Source organism: Phocoena phocoena, chromosome X, assembly GCF_963924675.1.
Source record: "Phocoena phocoena chromosome X, mPhoPho1.1, whole genome shotgun sequence".
Taxonomy (NCBI): domain Eukaryota; kingdom Metazoa; phylum Chordata; class Mammalia; order Artiodactyla; family Phocoenidae; genus Phocoena; species Phocoena phocoena.
The window spans coordinates 46,608,909-46,630,207 of record NC_089240.1 but is presented as its reverse complement, the minus strand read 5'-3'; the positions used below and the strand labels follow the sequence as shown (position 1 = coordinate 46,630,207).

General features: G+C 40.1%; 1 protein-coding gene and 1 non-coding gene across 2 annotated transcripts in view; one reads left to right on the top strand and one right to left on the bottom strand.

Moving 5' to 3' along the window:
• The window catches only part of FAM120C (family with sequence similarity 120 member C), a 134,164-nt gene extending 129,008 nt beyond the window's left edge, over positions 1–5,156 (top strand). The window contains exons 14-16 of the mRNA XM_065900771.1: positions 1,081–1,219; positions 1,604–1,661; positions 4,905–5,156. Of these exons, the coding sequence (XP_065756843.1) occupies positions 1,081–1,219; positions 1,604–1,661; positions 4,905–5,156 (449 nt within the window). The remainder of the gene's footprint in view (positions 1–1,080; positions 1,220–1,603; positions 1,662–4,904) is intronic.
• Positions 5,157–18,701: 13,545 nt separating this feature from the next.
• On the bottom strand, positions 18,702–18,774 carry TRNAG-CCC (transfer RNA glycine (anticodon CCC)). Its single transcript has one exon. It is a non-coding gene; the product is annotated as a tRNA-Gly (tRNA).
• Between the last annotated feature and the right edge of the window lie 2,525 nt (positions 18,775–21,299).

Below are 21,299 nucleotides of genomic sequence, written 5' to 3'. Positions count from 1 at the left end.
AATAAAGCTGGAAGTTGAAATTTGTCTTAAATTTAGGGTCACAAAATTCAGCATGGATGTTTAGCTCAAGGCTGTGCTTAGAGGAGCAGTGTGAGTGTCTGCTCTGTTCAATCAAGTAATGATTAAGTCTCACAAACCAGGGAGCCAGCCATTCATTCCATCCTTTGAAGGTGTCTTTATAGATGCCTGCTCTCATTCTTTGCATGTTGACTTTACTGTGTCTCAGAAGACAGCCTTAATTAAGGCCAAGTTCTTGGGAGGTCCTCACCATTGCCCCAGCTCTCACTGATGCCTAGTCTCCAGTTACTAGTGGTTCATGAGGAGCCTTCTGACTCCTTAAAGGCCACAGTAGGATCCCCAAATGCAAGTCTTTCTTGCCCTCTTAGGATTAGCTAGTCACCTAGTTCCTTAGACTCCCACTTTTATATAAATGAAGGGCTCTTTGCTAACAACCTGCTAAGTGAGTGAAGAGTTATTAATATTTGGGGTTTTTCCACAAACTAAAATTAAGGGTTTACTAGAATTCTGTATTCTATGAAGGCTTCCTTTTGTGGCAAATTACAGAGCTGTACTGTGCTTGTGAGCTCACACACAGAGTTGGAGATTCCTGTTTTAAGGAGATCTGCTATCTTGTCTTGAATTGGTTCTGGTTTTCAACTGTTGCTATTCTTACTTTATAATCATAAATTACTGTTACTTTGGTTTCATTATTTTTTGTTTTGTTTGATTGTTTGGCTGATCCTCCAGTGTGTAGTGACATGTATTTGAATCAAAAGTGGTTTTGGCCTATAATTTTCCAATAGCTAGATCTTAAGACCTCATTCTCTCTCCACAAATATTGAATGCCTACTGTGTGCAGGCTCTGTGGTTGGAAAATGAATCAGGCACACCCCACTTGCTAAAGTGGATATGTACGGATCTTCAACACCCTCTTCCAAAATTTGCTTCCACCATGACCCTTTGTTGTTATCACAGTCTTTTTATCATAGAGAAATGGAAATACACAGAGTAGGTGGGCTGTAGATCTTTTGTTCCACCTCTTATCCTACCGTGCACTTACCATTCTTCCTCTCTTCCCAGGTCTCCATCCAATCCCACCCCAAGGAGGAAAACTAGAGATTGCCGGGATGGTTGTGGGCCAGTGGGCTGGCAGCAGATCCTCCAGGGGTCATGGCTCCTTTGGCATGCAAGTGGTTTCTGTCGGTGGGCCGGGAAAGGGGTATGTATTTGAATAGGTTGGTATAAGCTAGTGTCAATCAAGGTGCTCTTGGGAAAATGCCTAGCTATTCAACCCTTCTATTAAGGTAAGAGGCATTAACTAACTTTGCGTTTTTAAAGCCAGTTTTCAGTTGAGTTCAGCAAACATATAAAAATGCCCTGCCTTGATGAAAAAGTTTTTGCCCTAGAGGAGGACTTGGGACACAGGACAATTCGGTATGACATAGAAATGACAGAGATAGAGGTTTACAGTGGTAACACAGAGGAGAGGCATCTAACTTAAGAGGGTCAAACTTCCTAGAGGAGGTGAGTAGTTAACTAAGTGAAAATGGAGGTACAGGCTTTATGTGTTCCTCATGATCACTTTTCCCCCCACTTTCTAAAGGCATGGAAAAGAGCAGACTGGTAGAGGATCCAAAGGACATAAAAAAGGAAATAAACAAGTAAGTACCTTTTTGAGATGATCTAGCTTCTGTTTGATACCTCTTGTCGTTTGTTTTGTTTGTTTGTTTGTTTGTTTTTTAATTGCAAGAGATCAGGCATGGAAACCTGGGAGCTTTCATAGCTTCTCCCAGCATTTGATTTCATCCGCCTGCTCTCTAGCAGTCTAATGAGGGTTAACCTGCCCAGGCTCTTCCCACAGGGCTGCAGTGTCATCCTTTTCCCTGAGTGAGGCCACAAGATAGAAACCAGGTACTGTGTCCTAAAGACCTACACTTAGCATGGTATGCACTACATGCAGCCATAAAGGGACCAAAGTGAAGTTAAGAGTGGGACTCCACTAGTGTGCCTGAACTTCTGAGGGGCTACCAGAGCTGCTTAGAAAATTGGACTTTTGCCTTTGCTGATGATGGGGAGGGAGGAGACGTCGCCATTCTGCTTACTCTTAATGGTTCAGAATGATCTTAAACTCACTGGTCTTCAATAGGCATCCCCCCTTCCCCCTGTAGTGATCCAAAATCTTGTAATGGCCTAAGACTGCTGGGCTCCTCATAGCATAGTAGCTACCATTTCTTGAGTGCTTACTTTCTTCCAAGCCATCTACTAGACATTTTATATGTGGTTTCTAATCCTCACAAGGGTCACTGATTAGACCATATTGCAAGGCAATTTTATTGTCAGCCCTCAATCCCAGCTCAGCTCTCATGTATACAACCAGCCCTCATTGCATCCATGTTAACTCCCATTGTCTAATGTTTTCTCAAGGAATACAAATTTGCTTTAATGTTATTTTGAGCCCCAAATGGAACTACAATGGTAAGTCCCCCACACAAAGCATTTTGTAATGTACTCCAAAGCCAGAAAGCAGTGACTTTGGATTTTTCCAAAGCTTTTCAGCTTTTTCCAGAAGCTGCTCAATAAGCAAAAAGGGATTGCACCAGGCAGGAAAACTAGTCACTCAGATAGTCTCCCATAAGGTAGTACAGCCTTGATGAATTCACCATGATTCAGGGACTGATCAGTAGGCATACAGTCTGAAAAACCTGATATTTTTGGTGCAATAATAGTGGATCCATCTGTAAGTGGTTGACTCACATTAACCAAGATCACAGAAATAGCTATGTGGATATGGCTAAAGGAGTGGGGGAAGGGAAGAGAAGGGAGGGGGTGAAAGATAAAGTACTGATTTACAGTGAGAAGAAATAATTATTGTAATATATTGTACACTTTTTTCCAGTCACTCATAAATACATGTATTTATTATTCCCATTTTAAACAGGAAAAAACTGAGGTCCAGAGGGATGAAGCACCTTGCCCAAAATTACCCATCAAGTTAGTATTAGAGTTGACATTCCAGCGTGAGCTGACTGATTCCAAAGCCCTGTGCTGTGCTAATTCTGAAACGGGATAACAACTCTAATTGTTAGAGATAAGATTCAGACCTAGGCCTGGCTGACTCTTGTATGCATGCTCTTAACCATGTCTACCGGAGCTTTCTCTCTCTAAGAGCAAGCTGAAAGGGAGGCCATGGTATCAGAAGTTTGCCTGGGGGCATGGAATCAGAACAGTAACATTAGTTGGCATTGAGTTCTTACAATGTGCCAGGCACAACATGTTCTACAACATGTTCTAAGTGCTTTACATGGAGTATGTCATTGAACCCTTATAGGAACCTATGAAATAGATACTATCATTCTCTCTATTTTACAGATGGGGAAACTGAGGGAAAACAAGGGATGGTAGATGATCTTAAGTTTCTCTTAGCTAAGATTTCTGGGGGTACTGTTATCTACTCTAGAAGTAGCCTGGCCAGGGAAAGCCTCACGTTGACTTTGTTTTTAGCTAAGACATTTTCCCTAGACAGAGCTGCTGCTGATTGCCTTGCTGACTCTCCTTTTTCTGTTCAGTTGCCCTTTCTCCAAAATCTGAGATAATTAATTGTTGCAGCTTATTAAATCTTCTTATATTACAGTTCTGTCTTCTTGAGATTATTCCTAGGTCAGTGGAGTTTTGTGTGTTCTCAAGTTCTTCAGTCACTTACTTGTTACATTTTTATTTCTTTGTTGACTACCTCACATGGCTAATTCCATCCATTACCAGTTTCATCTTATTTCCAGGTTCTTGAGAAACACTTCACAGTTAACGCCCATGTTGTGTAGGTTTTGGAGCCAAATGATCTAGCTTTGAATCTGGCTCTGCCACTTACCAGTTCTGTGACTTTGGGCAAATTACTTAACCTCTCTGTGCTCTAAATTCCTCATCTATAAAAATGGAAGAATTGGTACCTACCTCATAGAGTTATTTTGAGTATTAAATGAGATGATATATGTAGTGTTTAACACAGAACCTGGAACATGGGAAGTGCTCAATAAATATTAATAGTTATTATTTATAATTGACCACAAATTCAACAGGTATTAGACTTCCATTATGTGTTGTGTCTTAGTGGAAAGAACAATGTCTTTGGAGTCAAACAGACTTGGATGCAAGTGACCTTGAGCAAGTTATTTTACTTTTTCAAGCCTCATTTGTCTTTCTTATCTGTGAAACCAACATCAGAGTACCTGGCATGCCCAACCACTGTTATTATTCCTAATAATATTCATTGAGAGCCAGTAATGCACTTTCAAGGTAATACAGTTCATGGTGTTAGCATTTCAAGAGCAGTTACATTTCTGAAATTAAAAGAAAACCAGATGATTGTTTTTACTTATGAAAAATTCTATGGAATATTGCACATAGATCTTATCATTTGTTTTCTTTTCCTTTCATTTACATGTCCAATTGTCAGTATTGGACAGCGTTGCGTGGAAGTTAAGAGAGTAAACTTTAGAGGCTGAACAACCTGGAGTGCAATCCTGGCCCCACCACTTTCTACCTGTGTCTCCTTGAGCAAGTTACTTTAATCTTTCTGAGCCTCAGCTTCCTCATCTGTAAATGGGGCATCATAATATCTACCATTTAGGGTCCCTTTTGGCATTTGAAAAAAATATATTGTAAAGCTTTGTAAATAGTAGCTGTGTCATTATTGTGTTGTCATTGCCACTGGATTTGAGTCAGATCCATTTGTTGTCACCCTAAGTTGTCCAGACAGTCTCAGAGTGTACTAGGTGTTAACAAGCTTTGGGCTTTCTGGTGTTTTTGAAGAACTGAAGCAGTTTCTGCAGGCTAGCTTATAAACGTGCTTGGGAGGGATCAGCCAGTTTGGGATTACCATTTCTACTGAATATCTCTGTTTTTGACAGAGCACTTCAGATGGAGTTTCTAAATCCCTGGAGCCTCATCAAGGTCGGTCTCGCTCACAGGTAAATGGAAACAATGGCACATTGATCAAGGAAGAGAAGAATGATCATCTTCCAGCTCCATCACAGTGTGCCTTAACCAGAGACAGCAGTGTGTGTAATAATGGTAACCGCTACTTCCCCGTGAAGAATGGTGAGAAGAGCCGCTTACGAGAGCAAAAGCTGGGAACTGTGGCACAACAGAAAGAGGAATAACAAGCAGAAGATGGCTTCAGCAGATCAGGAAGAGGGGAAAACCTATACTTTTCTGATTTTAGGCCCAAGTTAGAGGAGGACATAAAATGCTTACCCTAGTTTCATCCAGAATTTGGATGGGGTGTTCTATTATATCCATCTTTTCCCCTTCCCTGTCTTTTTCTGGGCTTCCAGACTCAGTGGTCTGCTTCTAGGGAAGCTCTGATCTAATATGAATGGCAACAAGCATAGTTCCTGTTCTCAAATTGAATATATAGTGCCAATATTCTCTTTACGTCCCCTGGAAGCCTATTAAGGCAGTGACTATCAGATGTCATCACATAAGGCCCTATAGAAAAGTTCCAGCTTTGGTTTTCTGAGTATATGGCTTCCTAACTTGCTTTTTTCTTTATGAAATAGTAGGGCCTTCATATATAATCAGTATCCACATCTTCTAACTCTTTCTCCCCATTCACCTCTGCCAGGAGTTTATACTACCACCTCTAGCTCTGACCTGACAATCAGATAGGTAGATGTTTTCAGGGAAGTGAGGTAGTATTGGTTATTTTATTTTTTTAATTTTTTTAAAAATTTTATACACTTAAAATAACTACCAATGGCCTTTGTACTGGGGGATTCAAGTGAATCAGAAAAGTACTGGGCAGATTTTTCCTGCCTCTGAACTAATGAATTGTTTGTAAAATAGAAGATGTGGTGCAGTTCACCCACTCCCTGCTGCCCACACCCTGAAAGGGTGGAATCAATATAATGAAATTGAGTACGAAAGGGAACTCAAAAGATTGTGTATGCTTGTGTGTGTGTGTGTGTTTGTGTATGGATGTTTGGATAGATATATATATATGAATGCATGTATCTATATGCATACACATACCCTTTATATAAAGAGACAAATCTATTTATCTATACATATTTTATATATATATAAATATATGTGTATGTGTGTATGTATATATAAATATAAATATATATATTTTGTATATATATATTTATATACATGCACACACATACATACCTGATGATGTCCCAGAAGATTTACTGAATTTCCCAGAAATGCTTCCACTGCTATGGAGTGGTAGGTTTCAAAAGACCACATTTTAAAATCCTTACTAAGTCATAGCCCATCACAATTATGAGAAGATGGGCTTCTCTAAAGCAGACAAAAAGTACTTTCCAGAGATTGCCTGTTCAGAACAACAAACAGTTGGGTTGTCACAAGCCTAATCTTGAACAGAGTCCTCACATCCCGTATGGTAAAAACAGGAGGTTGGAATAGGATTGGGAAGAGTTGGGCATTTCCTTATGAAGGAGCAGCCTGGTTGGGAGAGAGAAAGGGGATGGGAGGTAATTACTGGGGCTTGCAGCCAGTTTGGAGGAAATCTCATCTGAAACTCTGGGATCAAACTGGCCTAGAATTTATTGTCATTAATCCCTGAAGGAGAGAGGACTAACATTGGAAAGATGGGGTAGGGAAGTGTGAGGAAATCGGCAATTTGATTTTACATACCTAGATTGTTTCGTTTGTTCATTGACATTTTGACTACTGGATCTTTTCATTTGCTTTGCAAGGAAGACTTCAGAGGACTCTGGCCCGGGCCTATAGGGGTATTCTGTAAAAGGTTCCCAGCCCCCAAGTGAGGCCAGAATCTGTCCAGGACAAAGAGGCTGTTCCCCCTTTCTGGAGATACTCTTGAGACAACCTTGCACTTCCAGTTTCCCTCCTCAACAGTATGAGAGATGGGAACATGGCTTGCAACAGATTAGCATTGTGTCTTCGTTCAGGAGTTGAGGCTTCCAGCCTCATACACTTCCTTTTGGGCTTTGTGATATTCTTGCCCAAGAAGTACCATTTCTACAGGAATACAACTGACTAGACTTCTAGCAGGGTTCTCTCTCTTTTTGAAAAACCCCATGTACCTTAACCCAGAGTAGGTCCTTGGTGATTTTTTTCCAGACAACCAGAAGGCTGTTTGCTCACTACCCACTTAACAATGAGTGTATCATCATGAGAGACTGAAGACAGTCTCAGACTGTTTTATCCTAGTCTGGCCCAATTTAAGAGAACCCGCAACTTGCAGGGGAGGGAGGTCTAGAATGCCTTTCCCCCTGCCCAGACACGTCTTACATAAACCAAAGCAGGATGACAAGAATGCATACCCAGCCAGATATAACCAAGAACAAAGTGTACAAAAACCTCCTCTATGGAATTGGCTCCCCTAATTTGGTTCCCGCTCTTCTCCTAACCTGCCCAACCTTTCACAACATCTTGAAGGTTAGGACTTCTGTATCCAGCAAGAGAAGGATTTAGTAGCGAACGTAGATGGCTTGGAAATTTCTTTCTGGAGCCACAGAGGGAGGAGTCCTTTGGAGCTCTAAAAGTAACCAGAATCACTGAGCTGTGTTAAATTAAATAGCTAACTAGCTCCGATTTCTAATAGGAAGTACTTGGAGTTATATGGAAAGGCATTTTCTTCAGTTGCTGTTTCTGTGAATCTTGAATCTATTTGACACAATCAAGTGACAGTATTGTTAACTCTCACAGCATTAAGAAGATTTATTATTTTGTAGGCATTCACTGTGAGAAGTAAAATTGCTGCTTTGACAGGGATGATTCCAGTTTGCCAAACGGCTTGCTTTTCTCCCTTCCACACACTTCTACTTTCTCCTAGCCTGGCCCAGGATGAAACAAGTGTCTCACTTCCAACTTTGATTTTTATTTGGATTCAGCATTTTGGGTTTGTAAGGTTACAAGAAAGAACCATAAAGGGCCATGTTTTAATTTATCTGCCAAAACATACAATTTAGAAGCCAGAAAGACTAAGGTTTATTACTGGAAGATTAACTTTTTCTAATTGCAAGATTAACTTTTTCTAATTTCTTTCAAATTAGGGAACATGAGTCTGCTTTTTGCTGTGAGTACCACTTGAAGAGACTGTCATCCTTCACTTGAGGTTCAATTTCTGACTATGATGTGGCCTTTCTTGAACAAAGTCATGCATCATATGGGAACCCCCAGAAATGACCCCTTTACCTTGTAGGGCCACAAGCAAAAGCACCCTGGATGTATATAGCCACTGATCCCCAAGGACTTTCAGTTCTTGATTTCTGCTGGTGTGTATTGGGGTCAGCCTATAACTCCCACCCTTATTCAGTGGCCAGTCTAGTCTGGACCAGGCCTGATAAACTTCTGCTCACTTGTATCATTTTCATTCTGAGCCAGTAGGACTTTGGGTAGACTTTATAGCCCAAGAAATGGCACTTGCTTTGGCTAGTGATATTTGATTTTTGTCTCCGTCTTGATTTCCTGGCATCGTTGGCCAAGTCACATTAACTTGTTTTTAATCCCTGAGAAAAACAGCCAGGTAAGGCATTAGGGAGGGTGGTTAAGGAGGGGGGTGGGGGGAGGAATGCTTATGTAGGGTAGAAAGAATGTGGAAGTAACTGTTTGGTTATAGTGATCCAGTCCGCTGGAACCTTAGAAGGCTCCTGTGGGCCTGTCTGTGCTACCCTTTCAGCCTCTAAGACTCCCCCACCCCACTTTGAAATGACAGTACAAGTAGACCACAGTTTAAAGTAGTTAGTATAATTCTACTAAGGTTTAATCATTATACTTGTTTACTTCCTGATGCATATTTCCTAAATATGCCTGGGGTTTGGGGGGGGTAAGTTTTCACTGTTCCACTGTGTGTCGCCCTGTATTTTTCTCCCTCTTGTGACTTTGGCATCTTCTTTTATTTGACTTTCCATTTTCTTTTCCCTTGGCTTATTGCAGTAGTCTGCTGCTGCAGGTATTCCCCTATTCCCCTGTTACTGCTAATTATCTTCAGTATTGTCAGAGGTTATTTTGATGTTCTAAGAAAATAACTTCATATATTTTTTTTTTACAAAATCATCTTTTCCAAGGTAAAAGCAAAATTTAAAAAAACCTATGCTAGGGTGCCCACTGCAGCTTTTGACATTGCCCTTGTACTTTTATAGATGCTCTTTTTATCTGTGTTGGTAGTAACTAATGACTAGTGAGTTTTCATGTAAATGCAACAAATTAAATATTTCAGATTTTATTAATCTCTCATAACCCTGCAAAATCTGATGACTTCATTTTAGTTACTCCCCAGAAGACACTTCCCCATCTACCTTTTATTTTATTCTATTCTGTTCTATTTTTAGAATAACATACTAGGTAAAGAAACTAACTCAAGGAGTCGTTGATTTTTAGTGCTCCCTGATAAATGATGTTATTGACAAAAGTAAAATCTTTCATTGTTTTTTCCTGTGGTAGTATCTCTTCTCCTGTGCTCTTGACAGTGTGTTTAGTGGATGGATAATACGTATTTCTCTTCCAAATTCCCTGCCTTTTTGGCCCACCTCACCACAAAAGCTCCATAGTTTATTAATGTAAGTTTGAATGGATGCTTCTTAGGAGAAACTGCGGAATTAAGGAAAGTGTTTCAGAAAGGAATGAAAATGTCTCAGGAGTTGTTCTGTGATGGAAATTGGTCTGTTGTTCTGTTAATGCTGATGGAAAGAAACTTACAGTGCTTAATAAAAGTCTATTCTTTTAGTAAAAAAAATGTGAAATAATTTTGGGTGTGCGAAGTTTAATTTCTTCTCCCATTTCTGGACTCCTTTCGGCAAATGGGGAATATACTTGTCTCAATTCAGAAGTGTTGCACAGAGATTTAGGAGCCTATTTGTAGTTGAATATCAGGGCAAGAGAACCAGTACAAGAAAAGGAAGGGCATATTTAGCTTCCTGCTGAACTTCTTTATTTGGATGTTCTAAAGGCACCTCTGACTCGACATTTCCCAAACTGAACCCATCTTCTCCTCTGAAGCCTGCTCCTCTCCATGAGTGACACTACCTTCTACTCAGTTGTCTACACCACAAACCAACCTGGGAGTTATCCTAGATGCATGTCTTTCTTTCCATCATTTCTCAAATCCAATTTGTGACAAGATCTGTTGGTAACACTCAACCATCTTTCTCTTTCTCACATCTATCTCTTTTCTCTCCCCACTTTCTGTGGCTTAGTTCAGGCCTCCTCATGTCTCACCTAAATTGTTGCAGTTGTTCCTCTGTCTTACTCCTAACCAGGCAACTGTGAGCAAATTTTGTGTCTACGTGTATGTACCTTTTCCCAGTGAAAGGGACCATACCTTTGTTAGTTACTTAAAGAAGTCTATGACCTAAGAGACATTAAGAACCACTGCTTTAATCCACCATGCTTATCAGCTTCCAGAGGAATCTGTCCTTCTAACATGCTGCATGCCCATTTCCATGGTCCCTTCATAATCTGGCTCCTGACCACTTCTCCAGCCTCATTTCCTGCCACCCCAACTCATTCCAGCAACACTAAATCACATCCTACACACATTTAGCTATTAATATCCATTTCTTCTCATTTGCTTGTACCATTGCCTAGAATACCTCTCTCCCCTTGTCTCTGGTGCAGTCTCAACTTTTTCCCCTAAGCTTCAGCTCATATCTTTGTGATTCTTTTCCAGATCTCTTACTAGGGACCCCTGAACAGACTCCCCAGATCCAGTCCCTGTAGCACCTCGCTGCATCTCTGCTAGTAGATTAAACTTGACCATCTTTGTCTTCTTGGCATCTACCACCGAGCATGCACTTAGAAATGTTTGATGACTAAATCAAGGACAATTAAAACACCTTTGAAAATGTTCCCTGGTGCAAAACAGATTGTAGATTTGAGGCAGAGGATGTGTTGGTGGCAAAAACACAAGAAGATTGAATATGAAGGTTCATCACTGAATGGTATGCATTTAAATATGCTTTTAAATGGGGCTCTCAAAAAAAAGAAAAAGAGTTCTGAGTCACCTTTGAGCAATAGACTGATGCTTGGAGCAGAGTCTGAAGCCAGGACTCTAGGGCATTCTTCTTACCTTACTGCTTCTGCTGAGTGTTGCTAGCTGGTCTTGGCCTCCCTGGCTGCTCTGTGCCTTGTGTGTACAGATTACAAAAGGAAACAGCTGAACCTAAAGGCGAGCATTAGAGGTTACCGAAACTTGTAAATACTTACCCTTAAATGAAAACTATCATTTGTAAAAATTTGTTTTGTATTTGGTTCATTATGGCTATAGATGTCTTTTCCTAACCTTTGATCTTTGAGTGTTGGGACTCAGAACTTAATAGTGGGAAATCCTTAGCATTTGGCTTTTAAAAGTTACTGTTTGCTGAGGACCTATTAGGTACCAAGCATAGTACTAAGCTATTTTACACTGTTTCTAAGCTTCAAACAACTCTGCAAAGTAAGTACTATCCTCACTTTACACACGAGCAAACTGGTTCAGTGGTGCCCAAGTTCACACACAGCTAATAAGTGATAAAAACCAGGGTTCTAAACCTATGTTTTGACTAAGTAGATAACTCTTATTTCTGCCTCCTCAGCATTCCTTCCTCTTTCTGGCAGCAGTTAAGTGCAGTTTTTTGTTTTTCTTTTTCCTTTGGGGAACTGCTCTTTCCAATCTTGGGGTAGGGGTGGGTTGACCATCAGTCACAACATGGCTTCACCTCCCCGAGTGCAGGGATGGGTATATGACCCAAGCAGCGTCAACTGTGTTTTTTCATGGACTTGAGGGATAAAGTGACCAAGAATGAAAATATCTCTTCTAAAATCACAAGTATTAGGAATAATGTGAGCCTGGAACATTGTCTTCTATTTATTTCTTCTACAACTAGTCTTTTATTTGTGTGTGAGAAATACGAAAATTCTGTGCTCATTTATTAGGAGCAAATGCATCTATCGGAGGATTACTATGTGTCAGAAAGAGTTCTAGGCAGTTTATTTTATATATTTTAAAACATTTTCATCTTATTATTCAGTCCTTACACATTTATAATCTTCAACTCTAGAAAAGGGGAGTGTATCAGTTTGGATAGGCTAGGTTTTGCTGCTATAATAACCCCCAAATCTCACATAATAAAGGTATACTTCTTGCTTATTATGTCCAACATGTGTTGTCAGGGGATCTCTGTTCATCCAAAGCCACTTGATAACTCAGACCAACAGAAGCCGCATCACTGAGTTGGGAAGGAATGTGACCAAAATACACACTGACTCTTAAAGCTTAAAATATCACACATCACTTCTCTCTTTTTATTGCCCAAAGAGATGGCCCACATGGTTGCACCTAATTTCCTAGAGGTGGAAAAGTACAGTTCTACTATGTCCCTGGAAAAAGGGAGAGGTAAGTTTGGTGAGTCGCAATAATAGCATCACAGGGAGAAATGACCCATTTCTGGGTAGATTTGACTCATTGCCTTTTGGCTGGTTGCCATTACCTAACCACTTGAGTCAGTATACCTAAAATTTGTAATGGAATAGTGAAACATTCATTCCCATTCCAGTGTCATAGGGATTCTCTGCATGTGGGCTGAAGTGGATGTAATCTTGTGGTAACACAAGCATTGAGTTTAGCTCCCCTAGCCCACCCTGTGGGGGTGGTTATGAGGATTAAATGACATAGTGTATGTAAAATGCCTGGCATATAATTCAGCCTCAATAAATGTTAGCTGTTATGGGTTTGGTGGGGGTAGGAGGGTTGGTAGTAGATGAAAGACTTGTCTACGCTCCCAGTCCTGATTTCCTCGTAACACATTTCTTCCTAGCCTGTAATCTGGCATCAGCCCTTCCCATTTGAATGTGGCTGCTTCCAAAGGCGACTAGTGTGCTCCCAGTCACCAAGTCCAGGGTTTTCATACAGGCATCTTGCTAAGGACTTCCACAGTAATTGACACTGAAACACAACCCATTTCCTGAAATTCTCTGGCTTCCCTGACATTTCTCTGCTATTTCTCTTTCCTTTTTTGACTACTTTAAAAAATTATGTATTATTTGATAAACACAAAAGGATACATGTAACATATGTTAATGAAATTCAATAATAAAATGAACACTCATGAGCCCACTGCCCAACCTAAAAACTATTCCATCTCTCTGCCTTCCCCAGAGGTAACCGGTATCTTGACTTTTAGTTTTCATTCCCTTGGTTTCTTTTTAAATAGTTACATCACATATGTAATTATTCCTAAACAATATATTGTTAGGTTGTACTTCCTTTATAATTTTATAAAAACGTTATTTTTATGTAGTGTTCTGCAACTTCCTTTTCTCACCCAACTTTTTTTTTCTCTAAGACTCAAACACGTTACTGCTGTAGCTGTAGTTAATTTGTTTTCACTTCTGTATAGTATTCCATTGTGTGAATATACTACAGTTTATCTACCCATTCTCTGTCCAATGGAAATATGGCTTATTTCCATTAATGTTGCCGTGTATGCTTGTGCACATGTCTCCTGCTGGGACCGAAGGCATGCAAATGCTCACTTTTATAAGATAGTGACAAAATTACTTTTAGAAGTAGTATTAAATGGGAATAATAATGCCTGCTTTACCTCCCTTATAGGTAGTTGTGAGAGTTACACAAGCTAGTGGATGTGAAAACACTTTCAATACCTTAAGAAGACACAGTTGACATGCTGGTTTTGAGTCCAAGCTCAAACTCCTAAAAGTTGCCTCATGTGCGTACTGGTTTCAAGGACCAAAAAGACAAGGCTGTTCTGTGTCAATTTAAAGTATTCCTAGAATTTTCTCATGACAAAGACTAGATTCTTGGATTCTGAAGCAGATGTCTATTCGTTTTCCTACCTGACCAGCAGCCTTTCCTCATTTCTTCCAGTAACAGCACCTCAATTTTCCAAGGAACTACCTCTATTCCATTTTTGGAAGTGTCCTCAAGTGCCCTGCTCTCCCTAGCCAGCTCAGTGGGGTTTATTACTATTGTCATGGCTTTGTTTGTTTGCTTGCTTGCTGTATTTTGCTTGCTCTTTAAAGACTCCTTTTACTTCTGATAAGTCCAGCATGATAAATTGATTACAAAAATGGCCATAGTTGTTCACATCTCCCTGTATCTACACCTTTTGCAGCTCTTCCCATTAAGAGATGGCATCTGTTTCTCCACCCTTCAAATCTAGACTAGTCTTATGTTTTGCTTTGATCAATAGACTGTTGCAGAAGTGATATTATGTCAGTTCTAAGCCTTGCGTGCTTCTGCTCACTCTCTTGGACCCCTGGAATTACCATGGGAATGAGCCTGGACTAGCCTTCTGGAGGATGAGAGACCCATTTGTCTAGCTATATCCAGCCAGACCAGCTTAGACCTGTCAGCCACCAACCAACCCACCAGCAGACCACAGATACATGTGTGAGCCCAGCCAAGATCAGCCTAGCCTAGTGCAGATCAACAGAGCACCAAGACTCATGAGCAACAATAAATGGTTTGGTTTCAAGCTACTGAGTTGTGAGTTGGTTTATTATGCAGCAGTTGCTAACTCACACATCCAGCAATACAATAAAAATTATTTTTCATGCCGGATCTAGTTGTTCTTTAGTAGGAAAGCCCTTCAGGATATTTAGTCTTCTGTACTGCCTCTCCAACTACTTTTTCATTTCCTTCTTAGCATGTCTCTTAAGATTAGCATTTCTCAGAGTTTCTGTTTTCAGCCATCTTCTCACTATTCTTTCTCCCTGTTCAGTTTCATCCTATCCCATGGTCTCAGCTCTTACCTTTATACAGATGAGTCTCAAATCTGCCTCTATGTGAACTTTACTGAGCAGAGTCAGAGTTCAAATGATCTGCTGGACAAGTCCACATAATACTCTCCCAGAAAAATCATAACTCAGTATGTTTAAATGTGAAGTCTTACTCACACTCCTTCATTGTTTCCTGTACTTCCTCCTCCTCCAGCTTGATTCCTCTATCTCTGGTTAATGTCACTACTATCTTCGCATCACCCAGACCAAAAACCTCATCACCTCAGACTCTCCTCTTTCCATATACCCAATCATTCTGCAGTGTCTCATATCTGTCCCTTCCTCTCCATCTTCATGGTCCCTCCTCTTCCTTCTTTTTCCTCCTTTCCTCTTTCTTTGTTCTTGCTATCAAAGTGTGATCAGTAGTCCAGCAACATTAGCATCACTTGAGAGCTTATTAGAAATGCAGAATATTGGGCCCCACCTAAGATCTATTCAATCAGAATCTGCATTTTAACAAGATCCCTAGGTAATTCATATGCACATTAAAGTATAATTAGTAGCTCCCCAGTTAAGTCTCAATCTGGATAGGTATAAGTCCTCACCAGTTTATAACCTATGCACCATGTTAGTGGCACTCAAGCCTAGCTGCACATCAGAATACCTGAGAAGTCTTTAATTTTCCATTCACCTTTTCATGATTTAATCTTTTAAAAAATAACATAACATTTATTAGTTTATTCAATACAGAAACACAAAGAAGGAAAGTAAAATTGGCCTATGCCTTGCCCAGATAACTCCAAATGACATTTTATTTTTTGAAAAAAAGGAAAGTTTGCCTAAGGTTAGGCAACTCAAACAGAATAAAAATATACAAAATGAAGACTGAAGAACCTCTAGCACCACCTCAATTTCAACTCCTTTCCTCAAATATAGCCATTCTTAATCAAAATTAGCCTTCCAGGAAACAATTAAGCATATACCTGCATATCTGTTTATTTATTCTTTTGTTTAAAAAGTATAAATTACTCCCTTTTAATCATCATGATTTTTATACTTAATATATCTTAGAGATATTTTTCTATGAGCATGCACAGAATATTTCATAATTTTCAACACTACATAGTGTCCATTAGATGGATGATTCCATCAGATGGATCAATTCCCTATTGACAAGTACTTTGAGGTCCAGATTTTTTTTTAAACATCTTTATTGGAGTATAATTGCTGTATAATTGCTTTACAATGTTGTGTTAGTTTCTGCTGTATTAGTGAGGTGGATGGACGTCTGTCTGATCTGTCATACAGCATGAAGTAAGTCAGAAAGAGCAAAATAAATACCGTATGCTAACACATATATATGGAATCTAAAAAAAAAAAAAAAGGTTCTGATGAACCTAGGGACAGGACAGGAATAAAGACGCAGAGGTAGAGGATGGACTGGAGGACACAGGGAGGGAGAAGTGTAAGCTGGGATGAAGTGAGAGAATAGCGTTGACAAGTACTTTGATTGCTTCCAGTTTTAGCTATTACAAACGGTGCTGCAATGATCATCCCTGGGCATATATTTTGGTAAACTTCTGCAAGTATATCCATAGGGTAAATTTTTAGTACGAGATTGCTGAGTATATTGGTTAGGGCGCTTTTGGTTACAAGTAGCAAAACACAACTCCAGCGGTAGGGTGAGCTAGAGCTACCCAGTTTCTTTAAGTCTCTCTGCTGTACAGTCCCTACTTTATCCAGCTGGTTTTCCAGGTGTGGTCCCTGGACCAGCAGCATCAATATCACCTGGGAACTTCTTGGAAAAGGAATTTTTTTTTTTTTTTGCGGTACGCGGGCCTCTCACTGTTGTGGCCTCTCCTGTTGCGGAGCACAGGCTCCGGACGCACAGGCTCAGCGGCCATGGCTCATGGGCCGAACCACTCCGCGGCATGTGGGCATCAGCAGGCGGACCCTCAACCACTGTGCCACCAGGGAAGCCCTGGAAAAGGAAATTTTTGGTCCGTACTGTAGACCTGCAGAATCTGAAACTCTGGGAGTAGAGATCAGCAATCTACGTTTTAATAGATTAGGTGATTATGATGCACACTGAAGGCTGAGAACCAGTGCTTTAGCCAAGGTGGCCACGAGATGGCTGCCAGTGGCAATGGAGGCTTTGAATCTCTTCCTTTAAGTCCAGCAGAGAAGAGAAAACTCTGACCCAACATTCCCAGTGAGCAGGACTCCCAGGGTTCTCCCTCATTGGCTTGCTTAGGTCACAAGTCCTCCCCTGAACTAATGATGTCTGTGGTCAGAAGAACTGGGAGTAAGATCTGTTTACCCCAAAACACATGGGCTATGAGTGGGAAGAAGAGATATACAAATAAAAATCTACAAATTGTTGGGAAGGAAAAAGTGGGAAATGATAGCTGAGGAGGCACTAGCAAAGCCCACAACGTTCAAAGAATATGTGCGTGTTCTATTTTGATATATATTGCCAAATTATAAATGAAAAAAGTTGTACCAACTTCAGTCCCACCAACAGCATATGAAAGTATCTAGTATTTCTTCATACCCTCACTTGTTCTACGTACAATCAAACTTTAAACATTTCCCAATCTGATAGGTCAAGATGGTATTTTATTGTTTTGATTTAAATGCCTTTACTCATGGATGAGATTGAACATCTTTTCAAATCTCTATTGATATGTGTATGTCTTTCTCTGTAAATTACTTGCTTATTCTTTAGCTCATTTTACTATTGGGTTTTGTCTCTTTCATGTTAATTCTTCTGAACTCATTATAAATTAAAGAAATTAGCCTTTTATCATATATGATGCAAATATGTTTTCCCAGCTTTGCTGATCTTTTGAATTTGTTTATGGTATTTTTTTTTACCTCACAAAGTTTTAACTTTTATGCAGTGAAATTCATCAGTATTTTTATTTACTGGCATCTGGGATTGAGATTCTGCTTCAAAAGGGCCTTCCCCCATGTCCACCTTTCCAGGTGAACATTGATATCATTTGTCAAGTCTGTAAAACTTTTAAAAATTAAGGATGCTGGGCCTCCACTCCAGACCTAATAAAGCAGAGTTTGTAAATGTGACACTCTGTACTGGGTTGAATAGTGTTCCCCCCAAAATTCATGTCCACCCAGAGCCTGTGATTGTGACCTTACTTGGAAATATGGTCTTTGTATGTTAAAATGAAGTCATATTACATTAGGGTGGACCTTAGCCCAATGACTGGGGTCCTTATAAGAAGAGAGAAATTCAGGCACACACATGTGATGATGGAGGCAGAGTGATACACCTACAAGTCAAGGAATGTCAAGGATTGCAACCACCAGAAGCTAGAAAGAGACAAAGAAGGATGCTTTGCTAGGGCTTTCAGAGTGAGCATGGCCTGCCAATACCACTTCTAGCCTCCAGAACTGTGAGACAATACCTTTCTGTTTTAAGCCACCCAGTTTGTGGTACTTTGTTATCTATATCTAAATTAAAATTAAATCTAAATTTTAAAAAAATCTCCAAGTGTGATTCCAATACACCACAGGTTGAGAACCACTGGACTGAATAATAATCATAACCATCCTCGACTCAGTAATAATTCTCCTTTAGAAGAGCAAGTCCTGGTGTTGAGACAATCAGCCATCCTTTTGGAAAAAAAATGAAGTTATCCTTACATCATATCAAATTCACTATAATAAACTCTAAATGTATTCTAGAAGCTGGGGACAAGACAAAATCCCTACTTTCATGGAGTTTCCAATCTAAGGAGAGACAGACCATGAACATATAAAGAAATAAGTTGGGTAACTTCAGTAAGAGGTGATCTATGAAGAAAATAAGTCAAGGTAATGAACTGGGGCACATCTTTTTTTGTTTTTGTTTGTTTTATTTTGGCTGTGTTGGGTCTCAGTTGTGGCACACGGGATCTTCGTTGCGGCATGCAGGATCTTTTTAGTTGCAGCATGCGGGATCTTTTTAGTTGTGGCATGCATGCGGGATCTAGTTCCCTGACCAGGGATTGAACCTGGGCCCCCTGCGTTGGGAGTGCAGAGTCCTACCCACTGGACCACCAGGGAAGTCCCAAACTAGGGCACATCTTAATGTAGAGAGGGTGGTTAATTTAGTTAAGGTGGTCAGGGAAGGCCTTTTGGAAGAAGTAATATTTGAGCTGACTCTGAAGGTGTCAGCCATAGGAAGATCTGGGGGAAAAGAGTTCCAGATAGGAGAAATGTAAACGTTGAGAAGGAAATGAGTTTAAGGTAGGTTAAAGACCTAAATGGAAAGCACTATAACAGAATGAGAAAAAAAGATAATATGGTTGTTGCCTTGTATAAAAAAGGTCTTCCAAAACAATAAACAAAAAAGAAAAGCCATAGAAGAAAAGATTGATGTAAATATATCAAGTGGCTATACAAACATTCTGTATGATAACTCCTGTATGCTAACACAAACCATAAACATGTTACATACTGTGGGAAAATATCAGCAATATATATAATAGACAAAGGGTTAATATCCAGAAATATAAATGACTCCTACAATTTAATATGGAGAAAACAAATAGACCTGTAAGAAAAACTAGGCAAAGGTTACAAAAAGTTCACAGAGGATGGGCCAATAAACATCATATAAAAAGACATTCAACTGCACTAGTGAGGGAAAATGCAGAGTTAAAAACAAACACGAGTTACCATTTTTTTTCTCCATCAGATTGGCAAAGAGTTTAAAGGTCAGAGTCTTAGGAAATGTGAAAATACACTGCTGATGGGAGTGAAAACTGGCATAATGCTTTTGAAAGGCGATTTGGCAGTATGCAATTAAGATTGAAAGTGGCCCAGCAGCTCACTTGTGAGTGTCCCCCTACAGAAACATGCCTGTACACAAGGAGGCCCCTACTGGTATGTTCACTGAAGCTCTGTATTACTGAAAATTAAAACCACTTTATTTTGTTTTATTTATTATTATTTTTTGCGGTATGTGGGCCTCTCACTGTTGTGGCTTCTCCCGTTGCAGAGCACAGGCTCCGAACGCGCAGGCTCAGCGGCCATGGCTCACGGGCCTAGCCGCTCCGCGGCATGTGGGATCTTCCTGGACTGGGGCACGAACCCGCGTCCCCTGCATCGGCAGGCGGACTCGCAACCACTGCGCCACCAGGGAAGCCCTAAAGCCACTTTAAATATCCATCAGGGGAGTGGAGAAATAAATCAAGACCCATCCAAATTATGGAATTCCCTAAACAGGAATTCAAAAAAGAACAAGGTTGATTTCCTTGCAGAAAGATCTCCAAGATGTTGCCAAGTGAAGAAAGTAATTGGCCAAATGATATTGGACAGTATCATCCTGTTCACGTGAAAATGATAGATATCCACACTAACCTCCATTTTTCTGTGTTGACATCTTGTCTCTACCCACCCTCATCTCCTACTCCCAGTGGAAAGGAGTTTGTTTAGAGCAGTAAGGCTGTTTGAGTGGCTACAATCCCTTCAAATCATCTCACGATTACCATCCAGCAGGAGTGGGAGCCTGCTACATAATTTGTAGGGCCCAGTGCAAAATGAAAATGGAGGGTTCCTTGTTCAAAAACCAGGGGAGAGGTGGGAAATGCAGTTAAAGGCACTAAAATAAAAGGTTTTTTCTTTATAAATATTTTATTACTTATAAAACATAATAGGGGGCTTCCCTGGTGGCGTAGTGGTTGAGAGTCCACCTGCCGATGCAGGGGACACGGGTTCATGCCCCGGTCCAGGAAGATCCCACATGCCGCGGAGGGGCTGCACCCGTGAGCCATGGCCGCTGGGCCTGCGCGTCCGGAGCCTGTGCTCCGCAACGGGAGAAGCCACAACAGTGAGAGGCCCACGTACTGCAAAAAAAAGAACAAGAAAAAATCATAATAGGGATAATAGTGATACATGAATAACAACATAAACTTACGAATTGCAGAACAATATTTTTATCATAATTTATTTAGTAAAATAAATAATAACGTTATTAATATGATACCTTGATTGATCATAAGATTTTTCTGGCTCACTTTTCTGCAAATTCAATTATTTAATCATCAAATCTATATTTTTAGCAACCTCGTTTTGAGCCAGTATGATTGAAGGTAACATCAGTCAAGATTGCAAATGTTTGATAACTTTTCATTTTGAGAAGGAGCTTTCTACTGATGCAGCTGTTACTGGCACTGTTTATTGTAGGTTGTGACAACATTGGGATAGATTCCTGATAAATTATTTCAAAATACAAATTTTCATACATCTAGATCTGATGATTCTTGTAGAACAATGTTTCTAAAAAAGATTTAACTCTACATACAGATCAGTTTTGTCTAAGTCTGAAGCTAATTTTAAATATAAATTTATACAATGGCATTTAACGTTTCCTCTGACATTTCCTGTAACTTGTGGAGGTATGCTATAGACCGAATGCTTGTGTCCCCGCCCCCCAAAGTCATGTTGAAATCCTAACCCCCACAACGTGATGGTACTAGGAGGTGGGGCCTTTGGTAGGTGATTAGGTCTTGAGGGTGGGGCTCTTATCAATGAGATTAGTGCCCTTATAAAAGAGCCCCCAAAGAGCTTCTTCACCCTTTCTCCCA